The sequence below is a fragment of the Bubalus bubalis genome, chromosome 21, assembly GCF_019923935.1.
Source record: "Bubalus bubalis isolate 160015118507 breed Murrah chromosome 21, NDDB_SH_1, whole genome shotgun sequence".
NCBI lineage: Eukaryota > Metazoa > Chordata > Mammalia > Artiodactyla > Bovidae > Bubalus > Bubalus bubalis.
The window spans coordinates 38,520,363-38,545,321 of record NC_059177.1 but is presented as its reverse complement, the minus strand read 5'-3'; the positions used below and the strand labels follow the sequence as shown (position 1 = coordinate 38,545,321).

General features: G+C 40.6%; 1 protein-coding gene across 23 annotated transcripts in view; it reads right to left on the bottom strand.

Annotated features, from left to right (window-relative positions):
• The window catches only part of CADPS (calcium dependent secretion activator), a 463,291-nt gene that overhangs the window by 323,326 nt on the left and 115,006 nt on the right, over positions 1-24,959 (bottom strand). For all 23 annotated transcript variants that reach the window (XM_044934052.2, XM_044934055.2, XM_044934056.2 and 20 more), the window contains exon 3: positions 16,154-16,486. In XM_044934052.2, coding sequence (XP_044789987.2) covers positions 16,154-16,486 — 333 coding nt within the window. The remainder of the gene's footprint in view (positions 1-16,153; positions 16,487-24,959) is intronic.

Below are 24,959 nucleotides of genomic sequence, written 5' to 3'. Positions count from 1 at the left end.
AGGCTTCCAACAGTCTGATATCTGGCCTGGGATACTAATAGGCTTCCTTCAAAGAGATGATCATATGTGAGAAGTTTAAAAAGACATAGGCAAGGAGACAGTATCACCAGGACAAGAACCTAGATCTCCCAATGACTCCCAGATCTTCAGTCTTTTCTACTATGTGCTGGGAAGCAGAGTGGGTGGTGCTGATGGAATTAGCTTGGGCTTGAAAGTCCGGTTGCCTTGAATTTTTAAACTTATTTCCACTTGTCTCCTGTGTAAAAGTTGTGGTGAGAACTGGGAAGAACACAGGCAAAATTTTTAGTACAATGCCTGGCATGTCATTATTAATAAATAGGGGTTTTTACAGCATGGACAGGCAGACCTTACTGCTGGGGAAGGGGGCAGAGCTAAGAGGGGTAGCACGGGGGTGCAAGGCTGTTGGCTACTTTAAAAGTATGAGCTTGGTGAAGAAGGCAGGGAAGGGAGGTGACAAAAACCCAACACAAACGTCACTATCATTTGTGTTTGTGCCCCAATATTTTCCTACCTCTCAAATTATGTAAGCCAAATTTGCAATGGCAATTTATTAATAACTTATACCCCAGAGAGGGTTGGCTTTGTTGGAACGCATACTTTCAAATCTCAGCAAACAAGAGTCCCCATCCCTGGGACAGCTCTAAGTACCTGGAAACTATCTGAAGGATGACGACTCCAACTGGTGCTAATTTTACAAAGCAAATAAACTATAAAAAAGGATTTAAAAATACATTTTTTCCCCAACACATAGTTACTGAGGCCTAATATGTGTGAGGTGCTGGTTAGTGAGGAGAGATCAAACAGGCTGGGCTCCTGCCCTCATGAAGCTCACTTTCTTATGGAGGAGGTTGACAATAAGTAAAATATATGAATGGCAATTTGTGCCAAAAAGGAAAAAAAAAAATGGGTGCTGGATTAAAAGACTGGCTCAAGGGTCACATTTTCATATTCAGTGAAGGCCCCTTGGAGGTTGCAGCACTTAAGCTAAAATATGAAATATCAGTAGGATGTGAGGAAGTTCATTCTAGGAAAAAGAATAATTAGGAAAAGCAAGCAGCAAGGGTACGTTTCACAGACACTGTCTCCTTCTGAACTTCCTCGCAGTCTTGTGAAGGAGGCACTTGCGGTAGGCTGCTTCTGACACGGCCCCAATGATCCTCACCTCAATATTCATATCCTCATGTCATCTCTTCCCCTTGAGTGAAGACTGCACCAAGTAGCTTGGTTCTAACAAACAAACACAGCAAAAACTACAGTATGTCAATTTGGTGATTAGCTTATAAAAATTATAGCAAACTCGATCTTCCGAGCAAACTCTCTCTTGCTGGTGCAAGCTGCCATGCTGCAAAGTCCCATTCCCATGTGGGAAAGGCACGGTCCAACAGTCCACAAGGACCTAAATCCTCCCAACAAAAAAGAGTGAGTTTGGAAGCAGAGTCAGCCCTAGTTGGAAGGACTGTAGCTGCAGACAATACCTTGACTGTAACCTGTGAGGAACCCTGGGAAAGAAGACCTAGGTAAGCGATGCTTCATTCCTGACCCTCCAGAGTTATGAGATAATAAATGTGTGTTGTTTCAAGCCCAAGTAACTTGTGGGGTAATGGGCTACAAACCAATATATAATAGAGCACTCCTTCATTCTTTCATTCACTTACTGACTCAATTCCTCAAAAGACCTTTTTTCAGATATCCCGCAGGCCAGGCAGTGGCCTATGTGTTAAGGAAACAATGATACACTTCACAGACCCCAGATGCTCACAGTGCAGAGGGAGAGGATGTGCACGGTACTATAGAGTCACCGTGCTCTCTGCTGCTCCGTGGTTGCCATGTCTTGTGCTGGGAACAAAAGGAAGCGCAACAACAACTCTTCCTTGCAGAGCCAGGGTAGACAGAAAGCGAGGAAAACTGAAGCTCAGAGAAAGTAAGAAGTTATCCAAGGTCACAGAGCTCTTCTGATTCATTCCACTCTGCTCAAACACATGTGTTTATATCCAGTGTGAGAGGCCTACAGTTGACCTACAATTCTCAGACTGCTTCTTTTATGCTTCTTGATAATCTAAAAGCTACTATAGTTGAAAGGGATTCTTTGTTGCACATGTAAGATAAAGCAGTGGGTTAATCAGGTTTCTGTAACAAAGACTGAAGTTACACTTTCAATTAACTTTCATAAAACAGAAATCAGACCACTCTAATCTAACTCATTACTCTGAATGTATTTGCGCAGGATGGGGGCTCATACAACTCTACACAAACAAAGATGCTGGTGTTGGACAGAAAATGATTGAAACCTGGCTTCATGATGGAATCTAATTAGCAAAACAGATTAGTTACACAGGGATGTAACAAAGGCTATGATACCAGAAGAGCATTCATGAATGCTTCAGAATTTGAAGAAATTTGCCTGAGAGCAGAGCCTAAGGTTTTTATTTTTGGTTTGATAATTTGCTAAGCCTGTAAACCTAAAAGGAGTCTAATTAAAGTTAATGAGAAATAATATCTAGCTTGAAAGTTTTATTTGATATTTCTGCACAGAGCTCTTACGCTTTTTCTTCCTGAGGTCATGTCCCATATTAATTTCAAAATTAAAATTTAAAAAGCCCTTATACTTTTTTTTTCTTTTTGTTTCTCTTTTTTGCTTACTTCCCTCTTATTTTACAAGGTAAAACGTATTTATTTTGAAGCATATTTTATGAGGTATATATACTGCTGCTGCTGCTAACTCACTTCAGTCATGTCCGACTCGGTGCAACCTCATAGATGGCAGCCCACCAGGCTCCCCGGTCCCTGGGATTCTCCAGGCAAGAACACTGGAGTGGGTTGCCATTTCCTTCTCCAGTGCATGAAAGTGAAAAGTGAAAGTGAAGTTGCTCCAATAAAGTGTAAATTCCAAAGGCATAACTTGGTTAATTTTCACAGATGGATACCATGAAAACACGATCCTACTCAAGATACAGTAAATAGTGCTGTCCAAAAGGACTTGGTGAGGTGTCTGCATTGTCCACTTTGACAATCACAAGACATGTGTGGCTACTGAACACTTAGGATGTGACTAGTGTGAACTGAATTTAAAATTTAATTCAACGAGGTAAGTGGCTGCCATTTTGTATGTTACTGGAATAGAACATTCCTAGCATCTGAGTACCTTCAAATCAATACCTACCCAGTTTCCCCTCCCCCTCTGCTGATGCAATCATTATTCTGATTTCTGTCACCACAGATGAGTTTTTCCTGACCTTGAATTTCAAGATAAATGTAACTGAATTTCAAGATAAATGAAATTCAAGATAAATGTCTGTGAAATTCATTTTTGTTGAATGTACCAGTGTTATTCTTCATTTTTAAACTGCTTGAATATTATATTGTAGAACTATGCTATGGTTTATATATCACTTGATATTGTTGATAGATATTTGTGTTGCTCCCAATCTTTGGCTACTGGCAATGACACTTCTATAAATATTCTTGGTAATATCTTTTGGTGGACAAATATACTCAGTTCTCTTGGGTAGGTAGCAAAGAATGAAGTCCTGAGTCTTACCACGGTACCACAAACAATGCAGTGAAGCACATGCTGTATTCTTCCCATTCTACAGAGAAGCACAGCGATGCTTAAGGAAGGTAAGTGACTTGTCCAAGATGTACAGTGGTAAGGTAAATTCACTGTTGACTTCTTTCTTTACTAAAATGTACTTTTCTCCTATAAAATCAACCAATCAAAAAGAACAAAAAAGACTGAAATGGGTCAAGTATATTAAGAATTCAACAGCACAGACTTCACTTCTGGGTTATGTAATGATGGTCTTCATCACCAACATTGTTAACCACCATTATGTCTCACTGTTCACAGAATGGACATGGACAGTCTAAGTTCTGTGTTAAAAACCTTTGGGGCTGTAAAGTAACATCTGATATTCAAGGGCAGCTTTGTGGAAAGTAAAGAATTATTTCTGTTATGATGTGATATATTATTTAACTCAGGGGTTGGCAAACTACAGCCCTGCAGTCAAATCTGCCAGTTGCTTGATTTATAAGTAAAGTTTTACCGGCACATAGACAGCCATGCCCATTCCTTTGCATAATGCCTATGGTAGCTTTTGCTACAATGACAGAATTAAGTAGTTGCTAAACAGGCTGCAAAGTCCACAAAGCCTAAAACATTTAGCAACCCCTGGTTTAATTCTTCATTGAAAACCTCTGTAAGGTGAAAGTTCATGCATGCTTTTGTGGGTGTGTTTTTTTCTCCCAAGGGCAACTTTGTTCTAATTCTGGGGTCACTGAACCCAGGAAGGTGTTCATTATGCAACACATGTTTTCAAGTCCTCCTACTGGCTTGCTGCTGCTAAGTCACTTCAGTCATGTCCCACTCTGTGCGACCCCATAGATGGAAGCCTACCAGGCTCCCCCGTCCCTGGGATTCTCCAGGCAAGAACACTGGAGTGGGCTGCCATTTCCTTCTCCAATGCATGAAAGTGAAAAGTGAAAGGGAATTTGCTCAGTCGTGTCAGACTCTTAGCGACCCCATGGACTACAGCCTACCAGGCTCCTCCGTCCATGGGATTTTCCAGGCAAGAGTACTGGAGTGGGGTGCCATTGCCTTCTCCCCTACTGGCTTGATTACAGGCTAAAAAGGACAGGCAAGAAAGACGAACATTTCCTATTCTTAACCATCCTCTGAACACTGTGAGGCTTGAAGTATGTTTCTAAAAGCGAAATCAGGACACATTAGTACTGATACAGTAGAACCTAAATGAGTGAAGCAGTCATAAACCGTACTGGTTACCAGTGAATAAAGACACATTCAGTAAAATTCTAACTAGAAAATACACAGTGTAACAGATGTAGAAAACAAACATGGTTACCAAGGGGAAAACAGTGGCGGCAGGGATAAATTGGGATTGACATATACACACCTCTATATATAAAATAGACAACTAATAAGGACCTTTTATAGAGCACAGGTAACTCTACTCAATATTCTGTAATGACCTATATGGGAAAATAATCTTAAAAGGAGTGGATCTATGTATATGTATAACTGATTCACTTTGCTGTTCAGCAGAAACCAACACAACAGTGTAAATCAATTATACTCCAATAAAAATTGGAAAAAAAAGAAAATGCAAAGAACTGAGTGTCAGCTGACCTTTCTTTTCCTCCAATAAATTTTAGGAATAAAGGAACAGTCTATATTAAAAGAGATTCAGAAAGACTGAGTACAATACACACGTATCTATCTGTCTTCCTAGAATAAAGGCAGGATTGATAAACTTTCTATTTACTCTTCAGAGCCTTCTATATTGATAGAAAATCGCCATTATTTGCAGCAATTGCATGAAAGAGCTGATTTTTTAAAAATTAACTTATTTATTTTACTTGGAGGCTGAGTCATACAATCTGGAGTTCAAATCCAGGTTGCTTCTGACTGACTAACTGACCTTGGAAAAATTGTTGAACTTCTTTCTCTCTCTTTTAGGTTGCTTAGTAAAATGTGGGTAAAATTAACTAGCCTACAAGCTTATTATGGGGATTAAATATGATAATGTATGTAAAGTATTAGGCTTAGTGTCTGGCATGTGGTCAAGGCTTCATATCTGATAGGTGTTATTACTGTTCAAACTGGAGGTCGGACATGGATGGGAGGTGTTCCCTGAATAAGAGTCTATTATGAAAGACAGAACCACTCACAAGCTGGGCAGGAAGGAACTACAGTGTTTTATGTATACTTGCACAAAGGGTGAAGACAAAAAAGCTAACCACAAAATTTAACCAGTAAACAACACTCTATTATCCAAGTTTCTGCAAACTGTAGGTTTGAATCATTGAAGAAGAATAAAGTAAATTCAAATAATGATCATGGGGAGTCTGGGTTGGTGAAGCATGTCAGAAGACCTGTAAAATATCTCCCCTTGCATAGCTGGGTTAGAGTGGTTTATAATAGCCTGCCTCATTTGGTGTAAGGTGGCAAAGTAGAAAATACTATTTCTGTATGTCCTTTTCTGAAAGAACACCTCTTTTAACACCTCTGATTACAATTTTGTGGTTCAATGCTTATGAAAAGACTTCAAATAAACCCAGTATATTTGTAATTCCATTTTGGCAAAAAAGGGAAGAGCAGTTTCAAAGCCTGCATAGAAAATGCCCAATTTCCTGTTCCTCAGATCCAGGATACCCACTGCCTCTCAATTTCAAGGTTCCATTGCAGTCCATCTCACCATAATAGCAGGCACAGTTAGAGAGAAATGTCTAACCATGTGTTCTAGGAAGAACTGATAGAGAAGCAAGAATTTTCTGATGACTCCATCATGAAAAGTCCCAGAGGGGTCATCAGAGAATTGTTGCTCTGGGAAATTAAATATTGCTATCTGGCCCTGTGCCCTCCACATCTTCAATGCCCACTAATTTTGCTCCTGCTAACAGAGAAGAACATGTTCATGGGGGTGGATACATCTTGATCTCTTTCCATATCCCAAGAATGCTGAATTAAAGTACATCTGGCAGGCAAAGCCACTGAAAACCAGCAGTCCATCAAATGTCTAATGACTGTTAGAGGGAGCAAGTGAATTTAATTTCTGTACTTCGTCCTCTAACCCTGTGATGGGAGAGACAGGCAGGGATTGACCAGAGGGAAGGTTTATTTTATGGCTATGGGCGTTCTGTGAAACTCATGTAAAATCCACACTATAAAATAGGAGAATCAGCAGTTTGACTCTGGTCTCAGACTAACATGTCTGTTTCATTGCTACACTTTTCCTCAAAGGAAACAAAGGAGGAAACACACACCTCTGTAGAATATGGGCATTGAAGCATCGAAAGACCATCAATGCCTTGGCCTCTCCATTTAGTGATTTAGTCAATATTTAGTTTTAACATCTATTGTGTGCCTAGCATTGTGCTTACGTATTTGCCATAGAGTGGTGAATGCAAAAGACATGGTCCTTGCTCTTAAATAAATGAATCAGGAGAGGGAGGCAGATAATAAGGGAACAACTAGTATGAACAACAACAATATCAACTAGTGTGAAGAATTCATGCTTTTGAACTGTGGTGTTGGAGAAGACTTTTGAAAGTCCCTTGGACTGCAAGAAGATCCAACCAGTCCATCCTAAAGGAGATCGGTCCTGAGTATTCATTGGAAGGACTGATGTTAAGGCTGAAACTCCAATACTTTGGCCACCTGATGCGAAGAGCTGACTCATCGGAAAAGACCCTGATGCTGGGAGAGATTGGGGGCAGGAGAAGTGGACTACAGAGGATGAGATGGCTGGACAGCATCACTGACTCGATGGACATGAGTCTGGGTAAATTCCGGGAGATAGTGAAGGACAGGGAGGCCTGGCGTGCTACAGTCCATGGGGTTGCAAAGAGTCAGACATGACTGAGTGATTGAACTGAACTGAACTGATGCAAGGTAATTTCAGATTGAGTGATGTTCTTTGATGATAAAAAGCAAGGTACTGTTACAGAAAAAACCAAACCCCAAACAAGGATAAGTCTATTTTAGGCGGAATGATAAGGGAGAATTTCTCTTAAAAGGTTACTTGAAGGAGTTCTATGACACTGGAATTGGGGGAGAGCAACTGTGGCAGAAACCAGGATGATCCCCAGGGACTAACATTCTACTCACTTGCCCTTGAGGATGGGGGACTCTATGTTGTTGCTGCTGTTTAGCTGCTAAGTTGTGTCCAACTCTTTCGCAACCCCATGGACTATAGCCTGCCAGGCTCCTTTGTCCATGGGATTTCCCAGGTAAGAATACTGCAGTGGGTTGCCACTTCCTCCTCCAGGGAATATTTTCAACCTAGGGATTGAATTTGCGTCTCCTGCATTAGGAGGATATTGGCATAGGCCAATTCTTTACCACTGAGCCAGCAGGGAAATCCGGGGGGACTCTATGACTTGCTTCTAACTGATAATATATGACAAGAATGAAGAGATTCTCCAGATGTAATTTAAATTCTTAATCAGTTGACTTTAATAGAAAAGGATGTTTATCCTGGATGGGACTGACTAAGGTGATAAAGATCCTCTCTTTTGAAAAGATTTTTTTGACGTGGACCATTCATAAAGTCTTTATTGAATCTGTTACAATATTGCTTCTGTTGTTTATGTTTTGATTTTTCAGCAGAGAGGCAGACTTGAATCAGGGATGGAACCCAGGACCCCAGCACTGGAAAGCTAACTCTTAACCAGTGGACTGCCAGTGAAATCCTGATTAATCAGAGACTTGAAACACCCACAAGTTCTCTCTCTCTACGGCTGGTTTTGAAGACTTCTACAGCTGCGTTGACATAAGAACACAGCCCAGTCATAGTTAATTCCAGCCCTATGAGTCCTTGAGCACTCAGAGAACCCAGCTAAGTAATGCCAGATTTCTGATCTATAGAAACTTTGAGATAATACATGGGTAGTATCTTAAAATACTGCATTTGTGGCAATTTTTACACAGCAACACAATGAAAACAAATACAATACTCTGAGCAGGAAAAAACTATAAAAGTCACTGGGAGTTGTTTTGGGGGTGAGCAAAGAGGAAGATTGCCAGAAGGTAAAATGTGGGCTTGTCTGTGAGAAAACAGAAAAGTTTAGGCTTTATCCCAGTATCTGAAACATGGTCGTTAGTGCACAGTAAGCAGGTAAATCATCTGTTAAATTAATGAATGAACTTAGGAATAATGAAAGTACACTGCTAAATAAAAGTGTTTAATACCAGTCTGCTGTGTCCACCCCCTCAGATGTTGAAACATTTCTTCAGTAGGTATTTCTTGAAAGACCATTATGTACAAAGAAATGTAATGTTGACAGAGAGCCAAGAAAAGTGATTAAGAAATACAGCCAGGACAAAAAGCAAATTCTGAGACTACAGATCTTCTGGAGACTTATGGATTAGGAAAAAAATCTACTTAAATAGAGATGAAAGATTCTATGGGGAAAAAAAATATCTACTTAAATAGAGATGAAAGACTCTATAATGAGGTATAGATACAATCCAGTAATCCAGGTCACAGCTGAAAGCTGATAATGTGAGGTTTCTGCTCAGAGTCTAATAAACTATTTGAAAAGCTGCCAAGTGTTAATCAAGTCCATGGAAGAGAGCCCTGTAACAAGATCACATCATCAAAAGCCACATCAATGACGGACTGGAGGAAAGGTAATGAAGGTAACTGAAGACAGTTAGTAGTTCAGAAATGGTGGGGAATTTAATACTGAAAATGCAAAGATGTTTATAGATTGGGAAATTATATTCCATGTGTTTCTTCTCAAGTCTTCTGGATTATATGAAAACATCTCTAGAAATTCAGAGAAGATAAATGAACAGAATACTGTCATCTTCATTTAACTGCAGTATGTATGTTACCTTGCTGCCCAGTAGGCACAAATGATGGCTGAGGAGAAGATGAGACTCAGATCCCCACATTTCCAGGAGCTACGAGTGAGATCATAAGGACACAACCAGAAAGAAACGCTGTTCTCAAAGAGCAGAACGGAAACATGAAGAAACAACTAACTTTCTTAGCTGCTACTCATCCATATCCCCTTGGAAATTAGTTGGGTTGCTTCCCTAAGAAAGATTTATCTTCATTTAAAAATAAATAAAAGTGAAACACCTCTGAAGTGTTTTTCAAGGAGAAAGGTCTGCACATTTCAGAACAGAACAATTAAGGAAAATTCATGAAGTTAAGTTAATATGGGTAGGAAGTTGCAGACATCTGGTACATCCAACTGGGCATTAAGTCAATTCCAGATGTGGAGGTTACTAGAAAGAATGAGGAAAAAGGATGCTTTGCATTCTTTAAACTTTTAAAATACATCATCATCATCTTTGCATTTTATGAAAATAGAAAGCAGGTCTGTGTTAGTCCCATTTCTCAGATGATAACTCAAATGGCTATATAATTGCTTCTTCTCAAGAGTTAGAGAAAATAAAAACAACACTGATTTCATAATAGGAGTTTTCAATGATTTTACAAGGATGATTATGCTGTATGAGCAAACTCTTTTCCGAGCCAGAGCCATGAAACTTCAAACACGATCATCTTTAAAAAATTGTGTGTGTAAATATGGAGACATTTATTAAGTCTCCTTGCTTTTAAAAAAAAAAAAACTGGTTTGATGGACATTCATTTTTCAACAGACAGTTGATGTGTAACTGATACAATCACTCTTTGTTAAACATCCTTTCTCATTTGAGATGAAAATAAGTTCCTGGCAGTACCTCACAGAGAGATCACAGAAACCATCAGAAAACTGCACCAGAAATCAGATTATACTTTCCCCCAAAATACAATATGCATACAAGGAAATATGCATGTTTCTAGATTGAAAGTACCTATGAACTGCTCTCTCTCATAGGGAGAAGGATCAGAAAATATAAAACAAAACAAAAAAACAAAACAAGCATACTTTTGCAAACGAAAAGTATATGATTTTCAGTTCTATGTCTTTGCTCCTACAAGTGGATAGAGTACCGCATAGTTGAGTATAATCTATGAGAAAACTAGTGAGTATATCTATAATTTCTAAAACCTGATTGCAGGGTGTTTGAAGTACAGACTTCAGGTGAAATCTGTTCTAGTTAGTCTGGGGCTATTTTCAGGGATGGTGTCAGAGGGATCTATCTCATCAATGTCAATATTTAAAGGAACTTGTCACCAGAGTCATGCTGCCCACATCAATGGTAGTGTGAGATCATGTCAGAGGCAGACTGATAAAGAGCATCTATTTTAATGATTACAGTTCACATTACTGCATAGTATTTTTAAAAATCTAGTACATCAAAGCTGTGATTTCACATGTATTACTTCTAAGGTAAAGACAGGCTTACAAAGTGAGTTAAGTGTTGGCTTAATTATGGATATTAAATAAATAATCACACAGGTAGTACTTGGAAATGGTATAAAATCATGAAAGTGACATATTAATGACAGGTCTCAAATACAACACTGAAGATAATTTTCTTCTTTTGATAGCTTCTTTGTTGAGATTTTTGCTATTTGTTTCTATTTACAAAATACCTATATACTTAGGGCAGAAAATGTGAAAACACCAAAAAGCACAAGTGAAAAACACAAAAATCAATCATAATGCTTAACTTTAAAGACAGCATAACCCTTAAAGATAACCATAGTTTAGATTTTATTGTTTGCCTATCTAGTCCTTATTCCATAAAAATGGGATTATGTCTTCACACTGGTCCATAGCCTGACTTTCCACTTAGAAATATCTACTGAACACGTCCCCACATGGTAAGTGTTCTTTTTCAGTAACTATTTTGCTAGCTGAAGAGTATTGTCTCATACTGTTAAAATCTAGTTAATCCCCTCCTACTGGGAATGAAGGTTGTTTGTGTTTTTTTCACTGTCATATAAAATGCCACAATGAACATCTTTGGACTTAAAAACTCTTGATAAAATCTCTGAGTATCTACTTAAAACAAATTTCTAGAAGCAGAGCCGCCAGGTTAAAAGGTTTGCCAAATATAAAGATGTTTGGCTACAAATTAACAGATTATGCTACAGAAAGTTTACCACAATAAATCATTCTACCAGTAAGTAATGAGAATACCCATTTCTGTAACATTTGCAATGTATTACTGCTACCAATGGTATATTTCTTTTAAAATACTTCTGACTGTCAACACAATTATATAACTCAGATGACAAAACACATGGAACTTAGAAATTCTACAATCATATATTCAGAATTATTTTGTTTTTTTCTTTGTGAATTACCTGTAATATGCTCTTTGCCCTGATTTCTACTGAGGTGAACCAATGAAGCAGCAATCAGACTAGGTGTCAGTATAAAATAAAATACTAAATGCCTTAAGTATTCCAGTCCCAAGACGTTACTTCATTTTACATTTCTTATAACTCTCTTTCAGCTAAGGGGACAACCATTATTTTGGGGAGAGAAGACATTATTCTTTTATATCATTGTATTTTTTAATACCATATAGAAAAATCTTGAAAATGAGTAGAATAAATTAATTTTTTAGGAGAAACAAGTAAAACAAGGTCCTGCCACTTTACCATAGTCAACAAGTTCAAAGCAACGAAGGTAAGAAATGGCATAGCAATAGATTCATTTCAATGATGCTGATGTTTAAGCAAGAACAGAAAATCTTCATGATAAGCTAGCCACTGAAATTAGAAAAACTAATCCCTAGAAACATTCTATGCCTAGCAAGTTTATGAACACGTGACTAACTCTAATTCTGCATATTACTTACCACTTAAGTGGGTGATTGTCAATCTTTTTGAAGCTATCACAACTCATCTTCTTCTTGTAGAGAAGAGGGTGGTAATGGATGGTTTTGCTACCTGCTTACCCCAATCTACAAGTGCTACATGGGATGCAGTACTAACACGTCAATTTAAAACAACAAATATATTTAATCTCAAATTGAGGCTTGAGAATTTAAAATACTTTTTAACCCATCACAGAAACTCTATCTTTGGATAGGAAACCAGGGTTCTGAACTGAAGTGGGCTGAGAGGAAAGCAGGGTGTCAGAATACCTTTGAATATTATATATATACACTATATTATGAGATTTCAAACAGATTCCTGTTTACTAAAACATCCAGAAATTTTAGGGTGAGCTATAATGGTTGATACGGAGAAGGCAATGGCACCCCACTCCAGTACTCTTGCCTGGGAAATCTTGCCACTAAGAGCTGGACACGACTGAGCGACTTCCGTTTCACTTTTCACTTTCATGCATTGGAGAAGGAAATGGCAACCCACTCCAGTGTTTTTGCCTGGAGAATCCCAGGGACAGGGGAGCCTGGTGGGCTTCCATCTATGGGGTCGCACAGTCGGACACGACATTAGCAGCAGCAGCATAATGGTTGATAAGAGCCTACCAACTAGTTAGAACAATCTGCCATCATCCATTCATTAATGCAATAGGCATTTATGGAACACTTGTTTTGTGTCAAAGTACTGGAAATACTTTGACAAAGTATTTGACAAAGTATTTTGAATACTTTTGGGAAATATTAGCAAATAAGGCAGAGATGAACTATCGTCCTCATAAGGCCAACATTCTGCTGCTGGATGGGCAGAGAGGGTGAGACAGATAGTAAACACAAAAACAGGTGAATAGGAAATGGAAGACAGTGGTACAGGCTTTGATAAAAATCAAACAGGGGGATGGGAAAGACAGTGACTTGGCAGGGTGTGAAGCAAGGGAGAACTTTAGATGAAGTGGTCCAGGAAAACCTCATGGAGAAGCTGACATTTATGCTGTGCCAGTCATGCAAAGGTCTTCGCAAAGAGTATTCTAAATTGAGGGAAGAGCAAATGCAAAGGCCCACAGCCAATGTGATATGTTTGGGAAACAGAAGGCCGGTGAGAAAGCACATAGGGAAAGTGGTGTGATCCAGGCTGATTCCAGTTCTGCCTTAAGCCTTAGTTATAAGTAGGGATGCCATTCTAGGGGTTAGGGGATGGCCATGGAAGATTTTAGGTGCAGAATTGGCATGATCCAGTTTACAATTTTAAAAGATCACTTCAATTGGTGTGTGGTGGGTACATTTTCATGGGCAAGAAGGGAGGCAGCATTACCAGTTCAGTAAACACTGATCATCGAAGTAAATGATGTGTGTCTTGAATTAGCAGACAGACATGGAGGCAGGAAGAAGAAAATCCCAATATCCTGTAGTTCTTACATTAAACATTTAATTACATACAATGGAATATTATTCAACCACAAAAAAACAATGAAATAATGCCATTTGTAGCAACATGGATGGACCGAAAGATGATCATACTAAGTCTACCATACATAAATTAGATAATTAATAAAGACGTACTGTACAGCATTGGGAATGCTACTCAATACTCTGTAATAACCTATATAGGAAAGGAATCTAAAAAAGAGTGAATATACATAGATGTATAACTGACTCACTTTCCTATAAAGTATAAATTAACAACACTGTAAATCAACTATACTCCAATAAAATTTTTTAAAAATTAAAAATATATATATTTATGGCACTGTTCTGATGGTGTCTGTTGACTTTTTGCTTATTCCAATAGACTGTAATAAACTTTAACTGCTACCATTTAGAAAGTGCCCCCATGTTATTCTGGGCTTTGTGTACATGCATTCTTACGACTGCATCCCGAGCTCATGTGTGGGGAAGTTAACTCCCAAGGCCTCAGAGTTATTTTAAGTGAGGAGTTATATTAAGATTTACCAAGGTTTACTGGATTCTGAGCAAGGAACAACTGTTAGCCAATGAACTACAGTGTCCTCATTTAACCAATTTTAGGGGTAGAGTTGTACACAGAAACCAGGGCACAGCTGAAATTCTATAATGGTTCTTAAAAGGCAACAGGGAGCAAGATTACTAGGAAGGGAAGCTCTTGTTTACAAAAGCATTTTTCTGGGCCCTACCTTGAGAATGCAGAACCAGAATCTAGGGCTGGGGCTGGAAATGTGCCTTTTAAAAATGCTCCCAAGAGACAAGCAATAAACTTTTCCAAGTCTGCTGAGTAGGCACACAATAAATATTTGTTGAATAAAGGAATATAATGGGGAAAGATTTGCAGTTAATGAAGATCAGGAGTACTTCACTCCCCCAAACTTCCATCTAGAAAAAATACAAGCGCACTTTTTTGGGTGGGCCCAAGCTGAGCCTGGAGGAGGGCACAGCAACCCACTCCACTATTCTTCTCTGGAGAATCCCATGGACTGAGGAGCCTGGCAGGCTACAGTCCAGAGGGTTGCACAGAGTTGGACATGTCTGTAGCAAATTAGCATACACGCAAGCAGAGCCTCAGCTAGCCACCTCAGATCCACTTGGAAGTTTATGGTGTGACTTATATAAGGGTACAAGGCAGGTTTTATGGAAGTTTTGTTTTAAATAATTTCTCTTGACCAGGTGCTAGGTCCAACTGTGTCACCAAATGAGGAAGCAGAAGCCCTTCAGCTGGTAAATACCATCTATTTTAAAGGCACATAATCTTTTTAAAAAAATCATTTTGATCTTACCACACTTTCCACAAAAGGGCCAACTGACCACCTGAACACAATACCCACAACATCTAGGGGCCAGGAGATTTTTAGGAGCTCACAAAATGTTTTCATTTCTTTTAAAAATCAAAAGAAAAACCTGACACACTGAGGAAACCAGAAGGGAAAGAGACACGTGTACCCCAATGTTCATCGCAGCACTGTTTATAATAGCCAGGACATGGAAGCAACCTAGATGTCCATCAGCGGATGAATGGATAAGAAAGCTGTGGTACATATACACAATGGAGTATTATTCAGCCATTAAAAAGAATACATTTGAATCAGTTCTAATGAGGTGGATGAAACTGGAGCCTATTATACAGAGTGAAGTAAGCCAGAAAGAAAAACACCAATACAGTATACTAACGCATATATATGGAATTTAGAAAGATGGTAACAATAACCCTGTGTACAAGACAGCAAAAGAGACACTGATGTATAGAACAGTCTTATGGACTCTGTGGGAGAGGGAGAGGGTGGGAAGATTTGGGAGAATGGCATTGAAACATGTAAAATATCATGTATGAAATGAGTTGCCAGTCCAGGTTGGATGCACCATACTGGATGCTTGGGGCTGGTGCACTGGGACGACCCAGAGGGATGGAATGGGGAGGGAGGAGGGAGGAGGGTTCAGGATGGGGAACACATGTATACCTGTGGCGGATTCATTTTGATATTTGGCAAAACTAATACAGTTATGTAAAGTTTAAAAAAAAAAAAAAAACCTGAAAATATTCTAGACTGGACCATATTCAACTTTTACCAATGCAGTTACAAAATGTAATTTAAAAATATATTAAAATTACAAAATGTAATTTAAAAATACATTTTAAAAAATCAAGATAAGCACATGAAGGCAACAATGACTAGGGAACATAGAAGTTGTCAGCAGATCAGATCAGTCGCTCAGTCGTGTCCCTTGTCATAGGGCCCTGATTTTTTTTTTTTTTCCCCTGTGCTGCATAGCTCGGGGGATATTAGTTCCCCACCAGGGATGCAATCCGAAACCCCTCCAGTGGAAGTGCGGAGCCTTCACCCCAGACCACCAGGGAAGTCCCTGGCCCTGCTTTACTCACAGCCCTGGGCCCAGGTGACAGCTTCTTACCTGGCAAGCATTGTACAGGAGCTGATGCTCGAACTTCTTGATCCCAAGAATGTTCTGGAACATCTCGTAGAGTTGCTCTTTGCTCAGAATCAGCTCGGAAGCGGCGCTGGCCGTCATCCGGGCCTGCTGCTTCCTGGGGTCCTCCTCCCCGCGGTAAATGGCATCAAACTTGGCCATCCAGGAGCTCAGCACGGTCTCCTTGCTGAGGCCGTCGATCTCCGGCAGACTGCGCACGCGCTTCTCAATGTGCTTCTTGAAGACTTCTCGGGAGTCGTTGGCAGAGCAGCCGCCGCTCTGCACCATGCGTGCCACGCGGTCGCTCTTCAGGAACACCTGTGTGGGAGGGGGCAGGGCAGACGTCAGAAAGCTGCCCTGGAAGAAGTGTTTCCTGGGGCGGGGGCGGGGCTGACCCCTTCGAGGGCATCCCAGGAGGCACCGGGGTGGGTCAGAGCCTGACTGCTACCTCCTAGCTGTGGGAACTCAGGGGAGTCTCTTAGGCGTTCTGCTTTTGTGTCCAAATCTGGAAAATGGGAATGACAGTGGTATTTCCTAGATTGTCTCAAGGATAAAATGAGACAGTCATATCCTGAGAGGCAGCCTGATATAGAGACTCAGCTACTCAGACTGCTTGGGTCCTTTCTCTGCCACTTAGTGGCGTATTTCTTACAACAGATTAGCCTCTTTGTACTTCAGTTTTCTCATCTATAAAATTGGGACAAGAGTAGTTTCTACAGCGCATGTGCTTCTAAATGAGGGATAAATGAGTCAATATATGATAAACACTTGAAAGGGTGGTTCATATTAATACCATATGGGTTGTTGTGGTGGTGGGTATTATTTTTATATGTAAAATAGCTGGGATGATGTCTGGTCATAGCACTTCACACAGTACATAGTCCACTATTTATATCTCATTTTATCCTCTCAGTGATACTCATCACAGTTCATATTGAACAAGGATTGCATAAATATGTATTTCAGGCCTGTCTCCCCTCCCCAAATGTAAACTCCACGTGGGCCAGAAATGTGCCCTTCTTCTTCCCCCAAATATCACCACCCATCTTTAGAGTAGAGCCTCCTGCTTTGAGAGTGAATAATGAGGAAGGCAGGCCTTACACTCAATCCATTTTGTAAATGGGAAAGCCAAGACTTCAGAGAGGAGTCTTTTTTTTAACTCATTAACTCAAAATGGACAACTCTATAAATGCATGGTCTCTTGACTTCACCCTGGTTCCTCCCTTTCCTATGAGTCTCACCTGCCTGGTGGGACAGCCCTTGGTTATCTTGCTAGTGCTGCCTTGATCCTGGGATAGAGCAGCCATTAGCAACAGTTTCCTTTCACTGCATCTGGAACCGTATATAAGCTACACAGTTCTGGGGTGTCATACAAGGCAGTGAAGCTGCTGCTTCCTATTCACCAAGAGGAAACACCTGACGTTTTTGAGCCATGTCCTGTCCTAGTCACGGTTCAGAAGGTGCATAAATAGCCTTCCAGAAGCAGAACAAATATGCACTTCCCTGTCATATTTCAGAGAATACCTGTGGTAGGCGATTGCTTGGGGGGCATCTCATTGCCTCCCACTTCATCACAAAGCGTTCCTTGGGGAGGAGAGATATTAGAAAGTTGGACTCCATTTATTGCCAGTTGAATGAACTCATTCAGAGAGAAAAAGGACCAAGGATTTGTTTCACAGGCTACAGGCCATGGCCTGCTCCACTGTGCTTGGAAATGGTACTCAGTTGAGACCTTAGAGTTCATTTAAAAATCAATTATTAAAAAAAAAAAAAGGTTACAAATGAATCGCAGCTTTAAGAGCTTTAATGAGCTAGCAATTCACCTGAAACTCTATAATGCTTAATGCAGGTAGTTTCTCCATGTAACGAACACACTGTGTTTCAGTTATAGGTCTAGATCTCAAGGAGCATCAAAGTTTTGAAGCAAAAGAGGAAGTTTCTGGAGTGACAGTATAACACTGTGATGTGACCTGTAAACCATACTCCCAGGCCAGCTCTGCCATTAACTTTCTGTGTAACCTTGGGTAAGTTGCGTCATCTCTCTGATCCTCTAGTATCTTATCTATACACTGAGGGAGTTGAACTATAAAACTTTGAGCTTGTCTTTTAAGCTGTAAAGTTTATACTGTTACTCATGAGTCCATTCACCCTTTCTTTAGGTACTCACTGGAGGAAGGCATGTGCCAGGTGCCAGGGTTAGAATGATGAGGAAAGAGATGTTGCCCCAGCCCTCATGCCTCTGTGACATTGGCCTATTCCTCCCACACAAATATCATTACGACCTGGGACAAGTGCTAACCAAGGGAAGCTGTGCAGCTTCATGCATGCTTGTAGCCAGGAATACATTCCAACATGTGGTCAGGAAAGCCTTCCTGGAGAACTCCTTTAAGGTGAAATGTGAAAGATGGGTAGGAGAAGAATGAAAGAAGGAATAACATATGTAAACACACTGAGGATCTGAGGAAATAAGGAGAAGTCAGTGTGGCTGTGGTGAGAGAAGCGTGAAAATGATCAGTGTAAGATAGGTAGAAGGGGCTGGATGGCCAACAGCATGGGAGGTTCTATTAAGAACATTAATTCTCATTTGAAGGGCACTGGGAAGCCAATGAAGGCTTTAAATCTAGACAGGACACAATCAGGTTCACATACTCTGGCTTTAATGTAGAAAATGGACCTGAAGAAGGCCAGGAGAGTAGACAGGAGGCCAGTTGAGAGACAGCTTATGAGCACAGGTGAGTGACGGTGGTAGCGATGCAAAGGGGTTAATTCCTTGCTGTCAGCATTAGTGAATATTAGAGGAGACTTAAAAACATTCACTCAACAATGAAGCCACACTCTCCTTCCATTTGTCCATAGCAGTGTCCCACAAACCTGGAACGGGACCCCATTTCAGGTTCTCAGCACCGTATTCCTTTCCCCCAGAGCCCCTCCACAGCTGCTATCTGTCCTTTGTCTCTCTAACTTTAGTTAATGTCTGAGGCTCCAGATAGACTATATAAGTCCTCGGAAGGCAGGAGTTGTATCTGCTTTGTTCCTATTATTTTTTTCTGAGTGCCTAAGACAGTGCCTGGCACATAGTTGGTGCTATGTCGAATGAGGAAAATCAGTGAATGAACAACAGGAACAAAGCAGACATCTCAAAGCAGAGACCCTATGCAGATTATATCTGGATGGAGGGAAGAAGGTAAAGAAGATACCAGCAAGCACAAATACACTGGTCTCTTAAAAACAATTGACTGACACTACGTTTTCCATGAGACCTGACAATAGGGGATAAGAAATGAGGAAGTGTTAGTCTCTCAGTTGTGTCTAACTCTTCGAGACCCCATGGACTATAGCCCACCAGGTTCCTCTGTCCATGGGATTCTCCAGGCAAGAATACTGGAGTGGGTTGCCATGCCCTTCTCTGGGGAAGAAATGAGGATATTGGCACATTGGTCCCAGTCAGCATCCATAAGTGGTGATCCCTGAGTCCTGCACACGTTATCTGCTTTCCACAGGTCCTTCCTTTATACACAATAGCCACTAAATATATATTCGTTGTACTACTAGCGGATGGCTTTAGACAATCACTTAACTTGTATCAACCTCACTCCTTCACCATTACCTGGGGTTCAACCAGCCAGCCTTCTCTGAGAAAGATCAAATTGAAAAGACTCTGAAAAGTGGAGGGCTCCATCTGTCCACAGGTAAGATACAATCACTAGGCCCCAGAACAAAAGGAGATGAGTGGAATGTTAAGAGAATAGAGGAAGGAGGCAGAAGATGGAGGAGACGGACAAGTGCCAAAAAAGCAGCAAGTCAGCCACAGGGAGAAACGGTGGCAGCAGAAAGCTAATTTTCCAGGCACATCATCTGTCTTGGCTTCTCAGTCTTGTCCGAAGGGAAGCCACGCAGGCAATGTACTTGTGTGTCTCTAAAACGACCCTTGAAATTCATTTGTACCAGGAGCTCTATCTGGTATTTTGTGTTTTGTTTTCTGTTTCATTTTTCAGTGGCTCTTGCAAGAGACTTCAACTCCAGGCACAGCTCTATGCGGCACATCCATAAATCCTGCCCGCTTCTCTGCCAACTCCCAGACAGGTCATAATGGGAGAGGGCAGATAAACAAATAAATACGAAACAGTGAAGGGCAGTCAATTTAGCAACTCAGCCTCATCCATCAGTTCTTCCCTCCATTGCCAGAGCCAGACAGCCTCAAGGTTGTTTTAGAAACACAGAAGCGCATCGGTACTTAATGACGGGACATGCTATGGGGTAAAGCTGGCCCAGCCCCTGCTTCTCTACAGACAGGCTGAGAACACAAGGTGGATCCTCTCCTGCTCTACAAAAGCACATCATTTCAACATAAATAAGAAAAATACCTAGATGCTATAGTAAATAAGATTTTGAAAACCTACAAAAACCAGGTTACTAACAATGTTTCTGATGACTGGCACACACATAATGGTAACCGTGGGCTCTAGTGTCAGACAACCTGAGATCAAATTCTGGCTCCACCAGCTGCTGGCTTTGTCAGCTGAGCAACTTACTTCATCTTTCTGAGCTTCAGTTTTATCATCTTTCAAATGGGAATCATAACCACCCTGCTGTGCAGGATTGGCAAGGGAACTCAATGAGACCATGAAAGGCAACTGATGAACACGCTGCCTGCTCCAAGAACGTAATAAAAGTTAACTGTTATTTTTAAATTGATTATTATACAACCATGAAAAAAGATAACTTTTCTTCTTTTATCAGCATCAAAGGATGTCCATGATATGCTGCTAAATCAGAGACTTCCAGTCATAGGGGTGAAGTGGGGTTGGGGCACAGGACTGTAACTTTTGATTGAGAACATCACAGGTACTGTAATAAAACTTTTTACTGATGATTGAGCTAGCACAGGTGTGACTTTTGCAGAAGTAGAAAGATTGAAAACAACTGTGAAATGAAACAAATGGGTTATTAACATTTTTAAGTTATTTTCCATCTTAACATGGAAATCAAGGATCTATTTTTCCAAGTATAGATATATCAAAAAGTACCTGGAAAGACATATACCAAAATTTAATAGTGGTTGTCTAGCATGATGGGATTAGAGGTATTTTCCTAACCATTTCATTTCCATTTTTTCCCTATTGTCTAGTTTTACAATTGACATGCTTGACTTTCACAGTTATATAAAACACCCCTTTCTACGTGGGAAAATGACAAATTTTACTTTCACTGAGGCAAGATGCATGTAAATTTCTTAAATAAAAAGCATCTTTGGATCTTAAAGACTTTTTTTGTCAGAAAGTAAGGGGAACCTAGGCAAATTTAAGAAACATATCTGAGGCCATGACCTGTGCTAAGTGGTGGAAGGTTAGGAACCAAAGTAATTCCCTTGCCCCTTTCTATGTCCTTTCCCCCTGCCTTGACCTTGACCTTCCATCCCCATGTCTAGGCCCCAAACTAGGGAGTGGATTGATTCTGTAACTTTCAATCCTCTTTTATCAATTATTTCTACACAGCAGGTGGGCACTATATCACCACTCTTCCACTCTTTATTCATAACAGCACTTTTTTGTTGAAGATTTATGATGAGGTTGTATGTCTAAGTGTGTGTGTTTGGAATGAAATCTTGACAGCAAGGAAGATACTACTACAGATGAAGAAACTGAAGCTCAGAGGTGGCTGAGGTCCCACAGCCACTCTGCAGCCAAACCAGAATCCACCCCCACTTTCAGACACTCAACTCATCCTCTTGCTTCTGGTCCCCAACTTTTTGACACCAAGGACCAGTTTCATGGAAGACAATTTTTCCACAGACCGAGGAGAGGGGAATTGTTCTGGGATGATTTGAGTACATTACATTTATTGTGCACTTTATTTCTATTACTATTACATCAGCTCCACCTGAGATCACCAAGCATTAGCTCCCAGAGGCTGGGGACCCCTAGTAGTCTTAACCACTCAGCCCTCTGCTCCCTCCTTCCTTGCCTGGTTGTTCTCACAGGAATAAGTGCCTTTAGAATGGCTGGTTACTCTTTTCCTAGGCCACTGAGGAATCATAGTGGTTTTGCCTATGAAAATGTATAGCCTTATTTTAGAAAAATAGCCAGGTCACACACACATCTACTTTTCTTAGATTAAAAAAAGTTCAGTGATAAAGATGAAATGACATATGTCACCCTGTGCAGAGGACACCTGCAGGTTTTGCCTGCCAACCATCCATCCCCTTCTGTAACAGCACCTCATTCCGAGAACACCTTTATTGCTACACACTATTTCGCTGGGGCTGTCACTCACGGGACCGTGCGCTTCCTTTGCCAAGTAGTGAACTGGGGCCTGAACTTGGCATTCAGACTCCCTCTTCTGGGGTTCAGATTCAGAGAGGGGAAGCATAAGAAAGGGACGGGGTTGAAGTAGATTCATGCCAGTGATGGGGTATGCATTATATCCTGCTACCCAGCTTCCTGAGGCTAAGCTATCCTGCGTCCCATCTTCTCTCTAGATGGTTTTTCTCTTTTGATAACAAAACAACAGTTGTTGTTGTTATTAGGGCTTAATTTAGCCACAGTCAGTTTCTGTTACTCGCAATCAAAGAACTCTGTTGGATACACTATTCAAATTTAGTGTGACAAAAACTAACTGAGGCTTTGTTAGAGAAGATCAGCTAAAAATAAAATGAAACAAAACGAAACTCAGTCATAGCAGTGGTGCTGGCTGCAGTCCAGACAGCAGCTGTCCTGCTCTAACAGGAGTGCTGGTCTGCATGCCGTCTACCGTGCTCTACACTCCCCGGGCCCACCAGTTGCCCCCATGTTTCCTTCCAAGCAGGGTCTCAGTGAGGAAGGTTCTGTAAGACCTTTCCATCTGCCTCTCTTCACTGCTGTCAGGGCCAGCCTGTGAAGGAACGAAAATTAAGCAGGTAAATGGGGAGGGAGGTGAGGATGAGGATGGAGGGTGGGAGGGCTTATGTTTCACAATTTGTCTTAAAAGAGCTGAGAGTTAGAAAAATGTGGGGGCCCTGGAGAAACGGGGTGGGGGACTCTCTGATGCCTTAGCCCCGTGGCATGGAAACAGGATGAAGTTGCTGAGCTAGATCTCAGAGCATCCACCTTGGTGCCCAGCCCTCAAAGCCATCATGAAAGAGATTAAAGGATTAATCTCCTGCCCTGCTTGATCTGCTTTGCCACAGGGAACCTTGGTCTCCCTCTATCCTGGCCCGCTCTGCTTCCAGGCCTGACTAGCTTGCAATGAATGCTGGGCAGCTGGGCTCAGACTGGGCTGGATGTGGGTGGGCACAGATGGAAAAAGGACAGTGGCTCCCCACTCCCTTTATTAAAAAAAAAATGCTCATTACTACTCTAGCAGGTTGACAAAGCATTATTGTCTTTGCAAAACAATGGTATTTCCAGAAACTGACTTTAGTATTAATAACTGACTATAGTAATCTCAGAACTTTTGGAGAAAATGTGTTTGTTTGTTTGTTTTTAAGTTGTCATTATCACTTGTAAACTGGGACATATCAGGGTTGGTATGGTGGGATGGAGAGAGAGAGTATGTGTAGGGGAGTGGAGGTTGAGAATTTAGGAGACTATCTGTTGGTTTTGGCTCTTAAGCATACATTCCCCCTTCTATTAAAAAGCGTCCCAGTTTCTTAATGGGAAACCAGGCCATTTCAACACAAATGGTTCCAGTGGGACTGAACCTGCACTCCAGCTCCAGAGGTGGTGTCTGTCCTGGGTCTGATCCTTGGTCTACCTGGTGAGGCAAACACTGACATAAAAGCCACTGGGTCCCAGAGGAAGGGATGGGACTCTGCAACTGGGCAGAGGAAAAGATGCTAGCTCTCCACTGCCCAAGAATGAAAGGAGAGAGAGCAAGTGATGAGTAATCAACTTGGAGCACTCCCAAATGATGTATCAATCCTGACGCCTTGACTAGGGACCTTTGCTTCAGAGGATTAGGCTTCCCAAGAAACATGAATCTCAAGACACTCTAAAGCTTTACTAATGAATACAGTAAATAATTAATACCCGACATTATTTCCTGTTACTCAGATCTCAATATTAAATATTCAGTAATTTCTTTATGTTTATATTCTCATCAGACTAAACAGAAGCCCTTTCAAATAAACTAGCCACTATAGAGGAAAATATCAGGACAACTATAGATATCATGGTAATTTCCAGAGACTCATTAGCAAGTTGATGACTATTAATTTTCAAATTTAATTAATAGATAGAAATGGTGCTTTCTTGTAATTTATATCATTAGTCAAATGAGCTTTCTAATTAAGATCTGCAATCTGCAAATTTACAAACTCATGAATTACTCTAAACATGGAGAATTATTGATAAGTGTCTGCCTGGTCTCAACTGGTTTCCAGATTTTGACAAAAGGGGGGATAATTGGTTTCAAGCCCTGGCAGTTTCTAAACAGAACCTTCTTAAATATATTTAGGTTATTCACTGCCACACAAACACTGTAATTGCATATCTCATTTCCATTCGCCCTTAAATCTAACCAAAAAATATATCACATCAGATGAAGCATTAAATTCGACCCTTATTGGCAATCATTAACACTGTTTGTAAAATGAAAAAAAATTAAATCTGACATATATAAAAACAAATCAGACTTCTGAAACAGATCCAAATAGAAATTTCATTGAGGAAAAAATAGCATGCAAAATGAGTCTGTGGATGGACCTAGCAAACATCAAGGAGACAAAGGCTGTTTACTATTAAAGGCTAACTAGCAAACCAATCAATAATATTTTCACAAGATCTCATTGCAATCTTGCTCCACTCTTTCCATG